This window comes from Triturus cristatus, chromosome 2_1 (genome assembly GCF_964204655.1).
Source record: "Triturus cristatus chromosome 2_1, aTriCri1.1, whole genome shotgun sequence".
NCBI classification, from domain to species: domain Eukaryota; kingdom Metazoa; phylum Chordata; class Amphibia; order Caudata; family Salamandridae; genus Triturus; species Triturus cristatus.
In genome coordinates this window covers 825,638,704-825,657,388 of record NC_140581.1, presented here as the reverse complement: position 1 = coordinate 825,657,388, position 18,685 = coordinate 825,638,704, and the positions used below count along the sequence as shown (strand labels likewise).

The window sequence follows — 18,685 nt, the reverse complement described above, 5'->3', positions numbered from 1 at the left end:
TTTGCAAGACTTCATTCCAGTAGGTACTATGGATGAGAAGAACCTCACCACATGTGCAAAATCCGCTTCTGGGTTCCGGCATCGCGGGCATCTGTCGGGTCGAGTAGGGTAAATGGCGTGTAGTGTCCTGGGAGAGAGGTTTTCCTGGTGTATGTAATTATACTGACAAGTTTAAAGCGTGCATTAGAGCTTACAGTACGCGCCCCCATGTGTACTTTTTACCACTCTTGTGAGGTTAAGGCCTCACCAAGCAGGTCCTTCCATCTTCCCTGTTTCCTAGGAATTGTTTCTGGCAGGTCTTCTCGGAGCACACAATATAAATGTGTTATGAGTCGGCATCCTCCAGTTAGGTCTAACAGTCTAGTCAGTGTCTGTGAGGGTAATGGTTCATCAGGAAAACAGGGCCAAATCTCACAGGCCGTAGCCACTATCTTCGCGCATCATAGATACTGTCCAGTACCCAACACAAATTAATCCATTGCATCATCTCGCGTGGTAGAGTGGCCACCGAGATATAAGTGTCCCAGGACGTCACATCACCCTTCACGCTATCTCTGTACTGACATCACCTCTGCTATAGCCTTGAATGGTTTCAAGACCCAGACTTCATTATCTCGAGCATAAGGCGCACAATAGAGCACTCCCATAACTACTTGTTCCCATATGCAACCCATCCATGGGATCAGGAACGGCTGCGTCGTTGGTGTCTGTGCACCATGCATAAGTAGCTAAGGGAGTGTGTGGCTCCTATGCGAGCCTCTCAGGAGGCTCATTTCCCAGCTGTCTTCCTCATCAAGCCAATTTATCACATATTGGCTTCTTCCGGTGAGGAATGATCGGATCCAGTCCAGGGCTGTTCCTTAAATGCCTGCGTCGTGTAGTCTGGCGACTAGTGTGCGGTGGGAGACGGTGTCGAAGGTCGCTGATAGGTCGAGTAGGATGAGGGCTGCGGAATGGCCTTGTTCCAGGAGGGTGCGAATGTCATCTGTGGCGGCGAGTAGGGCGGTTGTTTAGTAGTTTAGTTGTTCAATATACATTAAAAAGACTACTACATGCTGCTCAAGCTGTTCTTATAGCTTTATAGGCCAGGAATAGTCCAAACTGTCACACCTGTAAGAGTGTGATGATTAATAGGGGTGCTGTTACTTGCAATGGCAGCACTGGTGGGGGCAATGGGAGGTGCAAGCTGCAGTTGCCTCCTGATGACAGCTCTGGCACCTATCTCTTTTACAAATTAAGCACTGGTCAGCATCAGATAGCATTTGAACATTTATGGTGTGTTGTTTTTTAATTCTGTGGATTTGTCTTGTTGCCTTTGGTAGTATTCATGATATAATGCAACTAACAGTGTAAGGGTAAGGTTCTTAGGAAGGTGAATGGCAGGCTTCTCACATTAGTGCCATTGTAAATTACTTTCCCCTCTGACCTCAAGATTGTCAGTACAACAAAGGCAACATTTTATGTTATTGATGGGTATCCTAATTTTTAGGGAAAATTTACTATAATCAAATATTTGACTAATGCTAGCGAAACTCTTACTCATTCACCCAATTGGAGCGCTGGGTATTCAGAGATCTCAGGTCTCTTCATTTCTAGTATAGAAACACTTCCCCACTATTATGAGTGTTCTAGGAATTTAATATGAAGCATTTATGGAGCAAGGTTGGATCAAAGGGCAGACAGGCGAGGTGCCTTTTTAGGTTTCGCCTGCACAGCGCTTGCGCTGTGCTTCTGAAATCTATTGTATTAAATATATCTTAAAAGGAACTTACATCCCGCTCCCTTGGCTTCATTGCTTTTCATTGGTTCCTTTATTGGCTGTAGCACACTGCACACTGCAGTAAAAGAGAAAGGGAGAAACAAGGCGATCGGGGAGGGTGTAGGTCTGATTTCGGGAAGGGGTGTTCCTGTGCATGAATTTGTGTGTAATGAATGTTATCGCTGGACCGGTTAATGCAAATATTCAGGATCACACTACATGGGAACCTTGAGTAGCTTCAAATGTGCCTCTTCCATGTAATTATATATATATATATACTATATTATGCATTGCACAGGCTATCATCCCACCTTCCAAGTCCTATAGTCACTCACTCGCCCCTCCTTTTGAGCCATTCCCCAACTATCATGTCCAAGCAGCTTATATGTCTGTGGCCTGTGTCCTGTGTGTCCAGTCATTCTGTTAGCAGCTTGCTCACATATAAATGTCTGGGGAAATTCGGGTTGTCTGGTGACCCTGGACACTGAAGGATGTGCAGCTAAATAAAGGGCTTATTGGCTAAAGGTAGGCAGCTAGCTTTTTTTCCTGTACTTTGCCTCTTTCCGATTACAGGTTTGCAGACACTCTTGGCTTATGATCAATGATATTTACTGTATTGTACTGCAATTATCCATCGCATTTTGCTAAAAAGTTGAATATCTACAGTGGTGTGTCTGGTATTTGAAATCGAGCAAGATCAAAATGTTTAGTAACTAGGAATCTGTGTTTCTCACAGCATGTCATTTTTAAGTACTTTCGGCCATCTTTTCCCAACTGTCTCCAATTGTTTGCTGTATCTGACTTCAGATTGTAGCTTGTCATGCTGACGGCATATGAGGTTCCACGTGCTGGTCCCGTTTATCACAGATACAGGAATTCACCGATCCACACGACACAATTAGCAGTATTAACAGCAAGTGTGCTGTTATCGCATCTGAAACGTACAAATTTGGGTCCATCATTTTTCCCACAAAAGTAGTAAGGATGTGCTTCTTTTTTTCTTCAAATGTCACACTCACCAGCGGTAGCATTTACGCATTCTTGTTGATAATGCCGGATTCTTATCTTATCATTTTTATCTCTTACCACTTATAAGAATCCTCAGGTCGACTGGACCTTTTTACCTGCTGTGAAGTAAAGGGGAGAGATCAATCCATCCAAACAACTGATAACCAACTGACTATCACTCTAAAGAATCACTAACTCTGAATTAAGTTTAGGGAGTTTATTACAAAGCCAAAAATAACTGAACATTAAGCAGCTCATGAAGAAAATACATGGGAACTAATACAAAGTTAAATCTAGGCAACAACCTAATTAGATGAAGCATAAAAAGAATAATAAACTCTAAATCTAAATCAGTCTTCATGGATACCTATAAAAATTGATTAGTCTGTCTCTACTCTACCACTAAGGTGACATCTGTACTTAGCATTTCCCAAGGCAGGATCAGAAAAAGGTGTCAGCTCGTGAAGACTTCCTAAGAAGTACACTCACGTTGAATGACTCAGTAGTCAAAGCTACAGCATCATTCTAAGTCTTCTCCCTCTGTATTGATCCCTTTCAACTGCCCTCTAACGCCTCACTATCTCATCTCCTAACACTTCCCTCGGGGCACTGTTCGTAATACAAAATGCACAACATGGAAGACACGCCTTCATTCCACCTCTTCTGGCTGGACACCTCCTGGAGATGTATTTCCACCGAAACCTGTATGGCGTCCAATAACGGTTAGAATGTCCCTGAGTCCCAGGCTCCCTCAGCACCAAAAATATAGGCTTCTCATTATCTACATTCCTGGAGACTCTTGTAGCAAATGCTCCTCCATACCTAACTCCTAAAACAAAAGGTTAGTATTTGCTAACGAAGATGATGTCCTTGAACCTGCAGCAGAAGCTTGAGAACGAGAAAACCTTCCACTCACAGAAATCTGCTGACTACCTCCAACTGAGAGCTCTCCCAGGGAAAGTACATTTCGGGCCTACAATATTCAGCTAACATAAGAAACGAATAGGCCTTTCATTACAATACATGAACCTTCAATCAGGCCTTCTCACATTATAAATCACACGTTAATAACAATTGCATCCACAAGCATTATTTTCATTACATCCAATATATGTGTAATCATTCCTACACGTGAAATCTTTAATATGGTGCACGTTCAAATCAAAGGCACTACACTTCACACGCATTAATTCATTAGACACTTTGCAATAAGCAGTTACATTTTAAATCATGACTCTTTTGATTAACACACATTACATTTCTAGCATTATATTCACATTTTAATATTACATTTTCTCCTCTAATGGTCATTTGTTAAAACAACATAGGATACATATGTAGGTGCTGACCATGCATGATTATGATGCACCCCTACAATTTTCAGAATAACATGGTGCTCTATCATTGTGTAGCTTGTACCGCTCTTGTACTTTACAAAGGGAGTTTACTCAGTGGCCCATTTAATGTTGATGAAGTGTGCTGAACCTATATTTTATTGTACCTCCCTTCTGTTTGTGTTCTCACTGTAGAAGTTTCAAATGATGAAGCTGGGTTAGAGTTCTCACCTACTGCAGGTGTCTAGTTCAGGAAAGCTCACTTATTTCATGGGGTGAGGTGGGCTTTCCATTGATGGGTCAGCTGTAATATATTTGAGGGACTCACCTTTACAGTTGGGTGATTCCCATCAGGAGGGTCGGAATAGAGGAGGGGTTGACATCACCTGTTGGTAAGTTTAGATGCTACTCTGTTAATATTGCAGAGTGAGTTAAAGGCTCATGCTGACATCTGTTGATCCAAGCCACAAATTCAACGTCCAACCGGGCCAACTCAGCCTTTTATCCCTATGCAGTTGATACATTGAGTACTAATGAAGTGGATAATAGTAACGCCTGGTAAGATGTTAAATCTCTGTAAAGTGGTATATAAAGAGAAGCTTAATTTATACTTTATGTAGTTCTGTGTGTCCATGCAGCGATGTGATTTCAAGTGTATTGCTTTTTGTTTCTCAGAACATTTTTTCAGTTTGTTTGTTATTAATTATGGGAATTTATTCTGCATGTTGTGGGGGATTTGTTAGACTGCTTCAAGCGTTTGCATTCAAGATGATTATGTGCACACATTCTTGCCAGCATTACAAATAATTTTCACATTTCCGGGCTTGAGCAGATATCCACAAAAAACAGCTTATTGTTAATCACATAGGCGAAACCTAATGCATTTACCAATGTTTGTTGAGTTAGCATTGCACTTAAATGGGCAATGGCCCTATGGCAAGTAACAATCTCAGCACAATTCAGATGAATCAAGTTTAAATACCTCCAGATTGTGTAATATATGAGAAAAGTGCTGTGGGGCATGGGCCAGTATATTATCTTCCCAACTCTGAGATGCCATAGAGTGAGAAATGTTCTACACTGAGCAAGTCCACAAACCCAGCTCTATGGGAGGAGCATCATAGGATGGTTGTGTCGGATCCTGGGTTGGCATCCTGATTTAATTTCCAAACTTACACTTTTGGGTGTGTAAACAGAAAAGGAGGGCTCTTGGTAATACATCAAGCAGTTCCTAAATCTGGGTGCTTGATAGATAAGAGAGATACATTGCAATGCTGGTAAAACAAATTAGCACCAATTTTGCTAAGTGGGTTTAAAGAATAGACAGGCATTGTTATACAAACCAAGGGCTGTTGTGCAAAACACCATACATCTGGGGTCTTGGAATTCATGCAATGGTTTAATTTAATTCTTGCATGCACACTTCAATCTATAATTAAAGGTATGGATCTTCCTATGTAACCGTCATGTATTAATGTTAATGGAACGTGATAATGTATGTGTTCACCCAAATTCTTAATATTTTATTCGTTGTTTCCTGTGCACCAAAAATACAATAAAGCTATTTATAAAAAAGAAGGTTCCAAACGATGCCCCTCTACGTGAGGAACCCCATGACAGCATTCATATGACAGATGGATGCCTCTGACAAAGGAATAGACCTATTGTCTCCTAACTCAACTACATGGAAAAAAGATCCTCTGGTAGCTTTAATCAGCCATATCCTGCTCAAAGCATAGTTGGTAACCACTAGGCAAGTGGCTTATGCTACTGTCTGGAAAGTAAAGAGGTTCCATCCCTATGTGTTTGGGACTGAATTCAATTTTGCAATTATTTATGGCCATGAAAGTAGATAACCTAAAACTGCTCCAATACCCTATTAACTTGCAAGATCTGCATCTTACCCGACAGCATAATTCAGGGATACTGCACTGTATTGCTGAAGGACCGTCTCTTAGGTTTAACCCACAATAGGTCAGAGAATCCCCAGGTCAGGATTGTACAGCCTGCCCTCTATTACACAAAGGGTAGGCTGTACGCTTAGGAGTCTTTGATACAGTACCTATGAGTTATTCTGCTTCTGCTGAGGAGAGAAATGCCAGAAGCCTTGACAAGATAATATATGACGATTCTGTATGTTGTTCCCCAGCACAGCTCTTCACTCTGGAGATGGAGGTGCATGGTGCACACGTGTAGAAAATGACCATCTTTTGCTTCACGTCCCTCCAGGTTTTATGCCAGGATTTTGCCATATCTGCTTTGCTAGCTTTAGATCTCTGTGACCTCTACCTCTGCCAACCAGGAATAGAGTGTCTATTCTCCCCTTAGCCTATGGTCTTGGAAGTTAAATGCCACTTGTAGTAATACAGCAGCTATTGTGCCATCTACAACAGTGGCCGAGCAAACATGGCTACATGCCTACGGTATGTAGCCTGACCACTGAAATTTCTCCTACGAGCACACAGTACACTGAAATAAATGAGCAGCAACAACTCCTCTGAGCTATATGCAGGGTGAGCTATATGCAGAGTGGAGGCTGTGTATATTCTGTTGACACCACAGTGTAAAATGCAGCCTGACAATTCTGTTGAGCCACATGTAACACTTTAGTGCACATCAAAGGTATAGAACAAAATGCCAGGGTAATTCTTTTGTCTGGGTTTGTTGTAGTACAGTGCCTGATTCAAACTGTATTTAGTGTTAGATTTGGGAAGACACTGGTGATTACCACAGCACATTCTCCTACGCACCAACAACCACTAGACTCCAAGGGCCATATTTATGAAGCCTTTGCAGTGTGCTTGCGTCACGCACGGTGACTGAAGCACACCGCAAAGTCTACAATGATATTTACAAAGTCACGAAGGTCCTGATTTGTGTGGCCTTGTGTAGCTTTGTAAAGAAATTTAACATAAGGCAGCTGCTTGCACTGCGTTATGTTACATTTCAGCTTGAGAGGCATTTCATGGGTAGAGTCTGGCGTTCCATTGCATCCACTCATGGATTATTTCCTCTTTCTCTGTGAGATGCATTCTGCAGCACACATGAAATAGGAAAATGCCTCATCACAAGCATTTTGCACTATGGTGCAAGGGTGCCTGCATTGGTGCTAGGCTGCATACTGCCCCTGCACAAGGAGAGAGCAGAAATGGAGCATTTCTGCTCTCTCCCTTTCATGCAGCGCAGCAACTTTTCTTGCTGCCTTGCATTGCGTGAAAGTTTAGCAAAAGCATCCCCAAGTTTAGAGTGGCTGAAGACTTTTGCTATCTTGAAAGTGTCCTGACAAATGCCATTTGGGTCTTTTAAAGGTAGGGCAAACAGGAAGTACAGAAAAAGTGGGTAGGGTTGCCCTAGGAACTTTTACCCTAATTGGTTAATAAGTGCCCAGGAGCTACCTCGATCCACATCAGTAGTCTAAACAGCCTAGGCAAGATCAAACAACATTGGCCCTTGTAATTCTCTCTGGTCAGGACACTAGCATCTAGACATAATAAAGGAATGCAGCTGCTGTTTTGGAACACACATATTTTATTATATAACTGAGATCAGGGATTCTGGAAAAACACACACACACGGAGCAAAGATTCTGAGACAAGAGTGCAGCGTCAGCTGGGATGTAGAGCATCCACCTATTTATGCTAAGGTAAGGGGTCCACCACTAAACCCAGAGATCTACACTATATAATCAATTTGCTTCAGTAGTAAAGAAGGGGTTAGGCAGACCTCTTAGATAACATGACAGGGCTTTTCATGGTATACAGTTTAAAAACCATGCTGATGATATTATTGATATGTATTTGTTTTCTGATTGTGGCACAATCATTGCATCTTAGAGCACGATAGTTTAAATAAACATTGTATACTCCCTTCTTGTCTCTTTCTTATCTTATTGTGGACAAGTACGAGTGAGAGAGCGAAAGGGTGTGTCCTATTTCCACGATCCATGAGAGGGTTGAAAGGGTTGTGTTGTGGGGTGTGTAGTGTTTCTTCCTTTTTCTTCCCTCGTGGAGGCTCTCGTGAGGGGCTCCACGAGGGAAGCCCAGAACCGTAGGTATGTAATAATGGGCTTATGTTTGAATCTTGACTATCTGCGCAGCATCTGTTGGTCAGTTTACAGTTGTACCTGTTCCTGATGGATACGCTTCTTCTTTGTCTGGTCGAAGTATGTAATGAAGCTTCTGACTTCAACTTTCTTTGTGTGGAGTTTCACTATAGGGTGCCAAATCACTTGTCTCTCTTGAAAGGTTGGGTGGGCAAGTGAAGCACTATAGCACTATAGCTAGTCGGACTCGGGCTCATGGACACTGATGTGGTATGGTGACTCATTCCTTTACATACTGATGTTTTACGATCCCAAGCATAGTTCTGTTCCTGAGCAGAATCATTGCAACAGTAAAAGGACATGAGAGGATTAGAACTGCTGTCTGTCGATCTGCTCCTTCTTGTACCCAGGACAAAGAATTGGGCTCCAAGGTTCAGTTGACTGACCTCCAGTGTGGCTACAGGAATATAACAGAGACATGACAAGTTGCAAGAGGCCTTTGCCCTGGAGTACGCAGCTGACCAGCAGTGACTGAACCTGGACTAGATCTGTTTGGCCAGTAGTAACCAGACCTGGACTGGATCTGGCGTCCAGGTCAAAGTGTGGAGGCCCCTAAGTGGTTTCCCTGAGATTACGGGAGCCTTAGAAGTGACCCAGAGGAGCTGGTCCAGAAACTCTTGAAAGTTGAGACCAAGAGTCCAGCGCCTTGAGACCCTCACGGGTGAATAGCGCGCTCTATAAACTCCTGATTGATTGATTGAAGAGTCTAAATCAGAAGGTAAAATATTTGACTGGAACAACTCTGGTTGATGTATCCGACCTAGAATCCATTGTGGTTCAACTTCAAATCACACCTAGGTCCAGCGTACCACGACCATAGACTATCATTGGCAGTTATTGCTTTTTGGTGCTATTTCTACTTCAAATATTAAAAAATCATACCTCCGGTTCCCCTTATTGGATTTTTGTTGTTTTGGTGCCATTTAGTTTATTAAATTTCACTCTATTTCTCTAATTTGATTTGGGATTTTATTGCCTGGTATTTTGTTCCTGTTTTGGAACTGCATAAATACTTTACACATTGCCCTAAGTTAAGATTGCCTGCTACGTGCCATAGATACCGGGGGTTGAGCTCAGGTTAATTTAGTGACTTTAAGAGTTCACCCTGACAAGAGATGTGATTATTCCTTGAGGTGGAAAATAACAATCCAATTTCTTACAACACCCTGTAACTTCTTTTCACAAGCCAGTCTACTATTCCCCCTCACCATGATAGCATTTGGTGCTAGGTAACCGTAGTGTAGAGATATAGATCATTTTTACTTTCGATAGGGATAGAGGGGCTTCCTTCAATCCTTACTTGATAAAATCCTCAAAGTCTGCCGTAACACACGGTTCTACCCCCCTCCCCTCCCCCGGCCCCTCAATAGTCAGATTAATGTGGTTGACATGATTGTGAGGACCTGGGGAGGGAGTAGAAAAATGCACGGTGGGTTTCTTGATAAGACAGCAGTAGCATTTGTTGGTACTGCTTCTAATTTGTCGCTGACCCTTCTCTCTTGTGCTGGTCTCTGTAGCTTGGGCTGTAGTTTTCCTGGGCAGGAACCATGAAAGCTACATGGAAGTAGAGAAAAGTTGTTTGTGTTCAGCACTTCCCAGCAGTTTTATTTGTGGCATAACAATGTCACAGTCAGGTGCTCACACTTGAGACAAGGAGCCGTGCTTCATGCCTATCATTAGTATTATGTGCTCAGTTCAGACACAGGTGAAGCTGCCCTCAAACATCTGGAGTGAATCCACTATGGCTGACACTACTGTGGGGTAAATCCTATTACCACAAATTTGCAGGCATTAGAAGAACTGTGGGATACCTAATCCCGGTCACAATGGAAAGAAAAATGTACTTGAGTCTGGTGGGTTCTCTCCAAATTGTTACATTTATCCTACATCGGAGTGACTTGTTGTCCTGGCACCAACTGCCGAAGCCTCAAGGCAAAATTTGGCCAATGAAATCCACTTATTGGCTCATATTTTCATCCTGGAGGCTCTGTTTACTAGCCAAGAGGAATAATTGGACTATAGCTCTGGGCTATAAAATTGGGAACAAAGATTGCTGTTGTTGCACCCTGAGAACAAGGAGGTAAATGACAGAAGGATTGAAAACTGTGCTTAAAGAACTGCGACACTCAGATGCATACAGGCTCACATGCAGACCTAAGAGAGAAGCATGTACCAAGATGAAAGTTGTGTTCCTGTTGCTTTTCAGCTTGCTTAGGAGTACCTGCCTCTGTATTTCTCTCTACATAGGCTTGCAAGAGAACCCATGCACACCAGCCATCAGGAAGAGCCCAGGAAAACTCCATGCAAACGATTGCGTTTACATTGGGTTGCCTTGGTACTTTTTGCTCGTTTCAACCTCTGTGAAACCTCCTGTTGCATCAAATGCATCCTAGAGGCCCTCATGTTCTTTGCTCATTAAGAAACATCTGCAATACTTCAGCATGAGGCTGCAAAGACAACCTGTTGGACTTGGCCCTTCTGGCAGATTCACCCCTAAAACTTTTTGCTTTTTATGGGGACCTGGTGTTAGTGATTTTTGGCTTCTGCGCACTTTACCACTGTGTCCCAGGGTAAAGTGCGTGCATGTAGTGAGGTTGGCCTGCCCTCCCATAGGAGTGCATGGGGGAATGTATGTGTCCCTGGTAGTTCCTGAGTTTGGTATGTGCGGACTCGTGTGATGAAATGCTGCGTGATGATGTGTGCGGCGTCAATGTACCTAGTGTGGAAGTGCCACTTCTTGAAGTTGGCATTTCTGTGTGCAGTGTGAGATGAGTGCCTTGTCTGGCGATTGGCTGGCTGAGGTCATGTGATGGGGTAGGGAATCCCCAGAGTCAGGATGAGTCACCCAGTGGTGAATGGGAAGATCAGCATCCAGATGGGTGGGAGGACTACACCTGGGACCTGAATAGGGCTGGGCTTTCCCCCACACAATGCTGGCTCCTCCCCCTGTGGTGCGACTGATGACCCTGGCCTGTTCTGTGAATAGGGAGAGGGGCTGACCAAAACAAAGTGCTCAGGAACCAGTTGCATCTGGTTCGCCCCTTCCCTGCACCTTGAGACAAAGGACACCTATGTATAAAAAGGGGCTGTGACCCCATGAATGTTGTTCTCTGCTGCTCCTAACTGGGGGGGCCTGCTGCTGGGCGCCAGGAGAGACCGCCACTGGGGACTGCCTCCCTGCCTGGAGGGCCCTGTGAGCTGGCCCCTGGGCCCAGCCCTTGCCCCCCTGCCTCCCTAAAGACTTTCCCTGGACTTTGCCTTGCTGAAGGAGAGCTTTTCCCCTGCCTCCTGGACGCCTTTATTCCTAGGAACCTTGCCTTGTCAGGAGGAGCGCCTTCGTTGTGGCCAGCAGCGCGGAGATGCGATAATTTATGAGGGAACCCCGACGTAGGGATTCCCCTGCTTTTTGCCGTGGTTTATAGCGGGTGCCCACCCCGCATTGTGGTGCTCGTTGGCGGGTGCCCACCCCGCTTATAACATACTTTCCATGGGTGCCTACCCTGCTTTGTGTGCTCCGAGAGGAGGAGCTACCATCGCACTTTTATTTAACAGAAGGCGGGAGCCCACCCCGCGCTTCAGAAAAGGGAACAAGAGAAGTTCCTCGCCGCCGCTGGGAGAAGCCGGAGGGTTGCCTGGCAACCGGGACTCCTACCGCCACTTCATCAGGACGCAGGGCGGAGGCAGGAAGTCCCGGCTCCAGGGAGATCGTGGCCGAGAGGCGGAAGTCGTCATCGTCACCCGGGGCCCCCGAGAGCGAGGGAGAGTCCCGTGGTGTCAGGTGAGCAGCGGAGAAGTGCTGCAGTTGTCGGTAGGGCTCCCCTGTGCAGAGGGAGCCCCACGTGTACCGGCACCCAGAACCGGACGTTCGGCGGGAGCCCACCCCGCATGCTGTCGGAAGCCTTCTGAGCGTCGCAGGCTCTCCAGTGAAGTCCCGGTCCCAGGAAGAGGGACCGGGTGAAGAAAGGAGTGGAAGGAGCCCCCCCCCCAACTCCAGGTGAGACTGCTGGTGCCTTCTAGAGGGGTCTCCGGGCGGCACCGGGCAGGCAATTGGTTCACAAAGTCCCAGTGGGGACTCTTGCCTGCATGGTGAACGGGGCCATCATAGTTGTTTTAGAGCGCTAGTGCGCTCCAACGAAAGGGGACACCATTAGTGTTCAAGAGTCCCCCGAGTGGGACTCCAACGTTGGGGGCAGTATTGATCTAGAGCGCCAGTGCGCTCCAACGTGTGACACATCTGATTTAAAAGGCACAGGGGTGCCCAAGCTCATTTTCCCAGCTGCCCAGCACTTAGTGGGCAGCTGCACCGTTTAGGTTGTGCCCCTTTGCGCTTGGCTTGCGCAGCCTGCGCAGTCCATCCCTGACTCTATGGACAAAGGGCGTTTGAGCCCCTGAAAGGCCAAGTTGGCCTTGGGACAGTTTTCCTGTGTTGTGCCCTCACCTAGGGCGCATGGTTATTTTAACATGTATACTTTTGCGCAATGTGCACTGCCTTGATGCTGTTTTCACTCCTAAACTGTGTTTATGCCTAGGAGATTGTTTTGCTAGAGGAGATTATGCTAGTGTGTCCATGGTTCCCTGCGTAATATTTTCCTAAGGTAGTTAGGGTTGCGTAGGTGGTACTTACCTGTTACCAGTGGTTACTGGTTGTGCGCTACATTTATTATTTGATCTACCTTTCTACATTTACATTTGGTGATTTGTGATAATTCTGACAGTGGTCCATGTGGCCCTGTCTGGTGTAAATAGACCCCTGTACATTCCGCCCAGTGCCAGTTGGCTCAGTGTAAATTGTGTGAATATTATCTAATGTGTTTTGGTATAATACAAAGGCTATTTTTATATAATACCTTGTGGGGAGTTTCTTTTGTGGTGGGCCTTGGGTGTTGTTGCTGGGTGCGCGCGTAAACGCTTTACACATTGCCTCCGGGATAAGCCTGACTGTTCGTGCCAAGCTACCAAGGGGGTGAGCAGGGGTTATCTTTGGCGTGTAACTCCCCAGCCCTGACTTAGAGTGGTGGTTTCTGCCTGGCTTTGGCGCAAGCCTTAGCCAACCAGAAATCCCATTTCTAACACAACCTAGCCTAGATCTGAAGCCTACCCACCTGCCCCTCTAAAGGAAGGTATACATTCCTCATCAAGTTACTGAGAGTGAGGTTTGTGGTTGTTTGAGTAGTTGGTTGCTTTGCGCTCGGTTGTGGATCTACCTGTTCCATGCCCATCAGATCCAACAAGACTGGTATTCCTGCCAGCTGGTACCAGAGGCATGCACCAATTGGCCTTACATTGGATGCCTGTCAAGCACCCTTGAGTATGCCTGCTGAGCTGCACCTACATATATGTATATTTGTATAGTGTAACCTAGCTCAAAGTCAACAGAGCACTGCATATAATCAAGGCAAAGATCAGACAACCAACAATTGAAGCGGTAGCTGGGTTCTGATAGTGGAAGTTTAGTATTATTTTCTCGTGATTTAGTGTTCTTTAAAGAGGTGTTCTTTGAAAGGGTGCTTAAACAGAGCTTTGATTTTTTTTTTACACATTCTCATCTCTAGTCTGATGGTGTCCTGGGTGCACCCGATGCAGAGTCTAGCAAGTAAGTGCAAAATGCTCAAATATAGTCCTCAGGCCTGCCAGGTAACAAAGTCACAACTTAAAGATGCATGCTTAGGTGAACACTGAACTGTTCTATATATACTAGTTTGCACATGCAGAGATGGAAGCACGTTTACAGAATTCATATCCCCATTTTTAGCGGAGAATGGATTGCACTGCATTTTACGTTAATATTAAACCTATGTGTAAACTGGTTAATTTTATTTGACCATAAATAACACTAACAACTTTGTCTTCATTGCAAGTTATCTCATGTGGTACCTATCTGAGTTTCGAAATCTACATCCCTTGCCAACAGTAATCATTGTCACTGTCCTATTTGTACCCCATCAGTTCCCGCCTACCCTTCGGCCCACCTTAATCCTCCAGTGCACCTGAGTCCATCAAGTAAGTTTATAGGGGGCCCCGTATGTCTCTCGGTCTGCAGGCAAGTGGTAATGTAGAACAGTATGTTTCCAGCTGACAGTGCCCCATATCTAGCAGCCACTGTATGGTTGTGGGTGCATGCCACTCTCTTCTTAGCCAATAGGAACGCCTGAAGTGTAACCTAAAAGAGTCAGCTCCTCGGCGGGTTCCAGAGAAACTTCGACCATGTAAAACGGGTGTTGAAAATGGCTGCCCAGTAGTTTTTATGGATGGGCAACCCCAGGCTAAAAATGTAAGAGATCCGCGTCCAGAGCTCCACACTTTAGACATTGGGAGTCAAAGTGCAGTCGGAGTTTCACAAGGCCATGGGGTGAGCAGTAAAGGCGATGCAGAAATGTAAAATGTATTAAGCATAACCTGCCGTTGGGTGGTAGCTTGCCAGTTTGTTCACAACAGTGTACCTCCATTCTTTACGTGACAGCCCCACAGTGTCTTTCTCCCAACCAAGCCTTGCACGATGGGCCCTCTCAGCGGCCTCAGCTTGCACTGTGTTGTATAGAACAGCCACTAGATGCTTGATGGAGGAGCATGTGACGTGAGCAGAGCAAATAGTGCAGGTGTCTCCAACCCTTTCTGTACTGAGAGCTAAGTATGTTTAATGAAACACATTGTGAGCTACTAATATTATTACTGTTGTATAATCTCAATTTTGTTATATGTACATTAACACAACCAAGCAAAAGCTTTCTAATTAAGCTGGGCTGCACACAGGTAGTTGGAGAGCTACAGTAGCTCACGAGCTACTGGTTGGAGACACCTGATCTAGTGTATTGCCCGTCAGGGATACTTGTGGAAAGGTAGGGTTATGTGCTTTGCAGCGTGCACTCAATCGGAGGTAGGTTAATTAGACCAGTGCGGTTCTTTCCCTTGAGACTACAATGGTTCCATGATCAACAAAGTGCCCGTCAGGGTAAATATCTTCCAGCGTTTGCAGTCCCCACCCCTGGAGCCTGTGGAGGATATGAGTTTCCTGGGTGATGGATATCAGTGTTGTGTTGAGGAGGAGAGTGTGGGGGGCTGGTGTTTGTGATCCAGGCCATTTGGGTGCACGCCACCATGGTCATCTCAGTGCGTCCACATGCTGGCCACTACTTGCCGTCAGATGCTGGGGCTGCGCAGCGTCGTGCGCAACCCCCACATGTGTGATATGAGGTTAGGGGCGCACCCAGTAATGGGCGTAGTAGAGTTAAAAGTTTGTATGGTAATGTAAGTACCTCCCATCCAATGCGTAGCTGCTTACCCGCCCACGCCAATGATATGATGTGGAAGCATAATGTTTTAAAGAATTGTTTGGGGACATTATAGAAGAGGTACAATATTCAATGCAGAAGGACCAACAGTGCCAGTCGCCCCCTCAGGGAAAGAAGTAAGCGGCACTATCTCTCAACCTGGTCTACTATATAGCTATCCCAAAGTTTTCAGCCAGTGTTGAGTTTTTGTCTAAACAGTCCCAGACACCCAGCACATTATACTTATTTAATGCATTTCATTACTTATGCCCGGCAATCTGCTTAGCACTCCACTGGTTTTGGAAACATTCAGATGGACAAAGTATCAAGATGCTATCACTTTCTATTACCTCTATGCATAGGTCAAGGTAAAAATTTGAAGTTTTAAAGCAAGTGTTTTGACATGAGCTTCAGATTTCATAACTTTAAAAATGCACTTACCAGGATTTCATGAGCTAGCGATCCAAATACGTGGTCTCCAAATTTAACGTAGGTAAGTGACTGCCTAACAAAATCATCTGGAGTTTTTGTTATAATGTTGGGTTTCTGATTTTTAGTCATTTGAGTGGAAACACCATAAGGCATAATTGCCTAAAAAAAAAAAGTATAAGAATGCACATTAAGACACTTAGCCGCCATTTTCTGCAGAAATATATTTCAAAATCACTAGTATAGCTTAGTATCTACGTTCTATGCATAAGTATTAAAAATTTTCATATTACATTATAAGAACTTCTAAATCTGGTTACACAATGAAATTACGGCGAAACATTGGGAAACAGATTGTTTCTCATGGTTGATAGATCATAAAGGAATTCCAGGCTCCTTTGACAGGGCTTTCAACATGTGTCTCCACAGTGCTGGCTCTCTGCTCAAATGTGTATCAAAAACAATGGGGGGAGTGAGAGGATGTGCTGGGTCCTCCCTCCAGATCAGATTCACAACCAAAAATAAGACCCAGCTATACCGAGGAAACTAACTATCCATAGGAGAAAACAAAGTTGATATGTGGTCCCCGGCGGGGATTCCTAAAGAGGTAACCCGGCAAAGTTGAAGCCTTGATGAGAGTGTGACTACAGGCTTCACTTTTCCCCGTTGGAACCATGAAGCAATAGCCAAACATTATTAATTATACAGTGAATGAGCATCAGATAGGTGGTATAAGTATATACACCTTTAATAGCATGCATTAAATATCTGTCCAGTGTGATATATCAGGAGTGGTACTAGGGAGTTAATATCTTAAGAGAATGTATTTCCCTCGGTCCTGATGAATTGCCAAAAGGGGTATGGCTAAGACATGTCAACCTTTTAGGAATAAGGTGCAGCAAACCCTCCTTTCCTAAATCCCCCTTTTTTAAATTATTCTGAATAGAGGTCAGAATAAATGAAAAACCTACTAGCCAGGTATTTTTACCTTCACTCCCACGCAGCAAAGCCTCCCACTCCTATTTTCTTTATTTATTTTCTTAATCATTGTATAAGCATTCAAGTGCTCCCACATAACCCGTAGGTCGCAGCACGCCCTGCTCCGTACCAGAATGGGATGGACCCAATGATTAAGAATGCCACCAAGTGGTAACACTGGTGGGTGAGGATTTTATGAGAAAACTTTATTTTCTACTATGGAGGATTAGTCTCCTTAGGTATAGCTGGGTCTTTGCTCAACTAGACAGCAGACAGCACAGCTTTGCGAGGAAAGGAGGAAGGAAGACACAAAGGGTGGGGCCAGTGGAAGAAGGCTATAGAAGTTTATTTCTTTTTACATTCGTGCCTTGGGAATAGGGCCATGTTATATAAGGTTACTCCATTAGTCTTCTGCCTCTGCAAAGCAGTTGAAAGCAAGAGCAATGATTTGGGGGACATTACTTAACATAAAATTATACAAGGGTAAAAAGTGACTAATGAGATGTTTAATCTCAGAGTTCTGAGTGACATCATTGACGACTCTAGTTTCACTATTGTTATCTATTTGACTTCACTCATAACTCAGTTACGGATGTACGATGTTACAACGCGAGTTTTTACAACGCGTACCGTTACATCGCGGTCGTTACAACGACTGCGATGTTACCACGCCATGCCTTTACAACGCAAGTCTTTACATCGACTTGCACTAGATGGCGTGCTAACATTAGAAAAGCGTAATTTACTATTCCAACTCCAGTCCACTTAACAGTAGGGAAGGTGTTTGGATAGTAAACTACACTATTTGTAATGTTAGCACGCCATCTAGCGCAAGTCGATGTAAAGACTTGCGTTGTAATGGCATGGCGTGGTAACATGCAGTCGTTGTAACGATTGCGATGTAACTGTATCGCGGTGTACTAACCGCGATGTAAAGGTTGTTCCCCCTCAGTTACTCACTGTTACCCTTCTATAATTCTACACTCTATGTGGGGCTCTCACTGAGTGACAATATTGGGAATTCCAGACTATAAATCTAGTTATTCACTGCTATGTAGCAACAGTGGGAAACATGAAGGAGTTCCAGGCTGCTCTGACAGGGCTCTTAGAGAGCCTGTTAGTGCGGCACTGGTTCTCGGTGTTGATGAAGAACAGAGAGCTCAGCTTAGTGAGGGGTGCAGAGGGTGGCAAGGCACTGAGTATGGTTGGGGTGGCAGGCAGACCAATTATTACTTTTCTATATTTGTGTAGGGGAGGGTTGGATTGAAGAAAGGGTGATGTGCATGGGTGGCAAGACCAGGCAGGGGGCTGTGGATGGTTAGCCTATGGCTCCCCCATGTCTCTTCTACCCCTTCATAAAGATGTTGGAAGATGGGGCAAATGACTTAGGTGAGCCATACATAACATAAAATTGTAGATGGGTAATAATGAATAAAGGGATATTTTTCACCTTTGATTTCTGAGTGCTATCACAGACAACTCAAACTTCACTCTCATTATCTATTTGATGTCACTCCGAACCAAAGGATAAAATCATCCTTGTTATTCTCTCTTAACCATCCATAATTCGACATAATTGTGGGGAAGGGGTGAATTAATTACAATGAAACCATTAAACCAATGCATTTGAAGACAGAGGGCCTGATTTAGATCTTGGAGGTAAACTTCCCACCATCACTTTTTCAACTGATTCACCACCCGCAGACTTGGCGGTCTGCCCGTTCTAATTAGATGTTGGCGAGTCTATGGGCAAAAGACAGCCACAGTCCTGCCGCCTCCACCAGGAATCTTCGACCACGTCGATGGC

At 44.6% G+C, this 18,685-nt stretch overlaps 1 protein-coding gene across 2 annotated transcripts in view; it reads right to left on the bottom strand.

The window, feature by feature from the left end:
• HSD17B3 (hydroxysteroid 17-beta dehydrogenase 3) overlaps positions 1–18,685 on the bottom strand; it is a 1,137,655-nt gene that overhangs the window by 44,168 nt on the left and 1,074,802 nt on the right. For both annotated transcript variants that reach the window (XM_085632890.1, XM_085632892.1), the window contains one exon: positions 15,913–16,062. In XM_085632890.1, the coding sequence (XP_085489016.1) occupies positions 15,913–16,062 (150 nt within the window). The remainder of the gene's footprint in view (positions 1–15,912; positions 16,063–18,685) is intronic.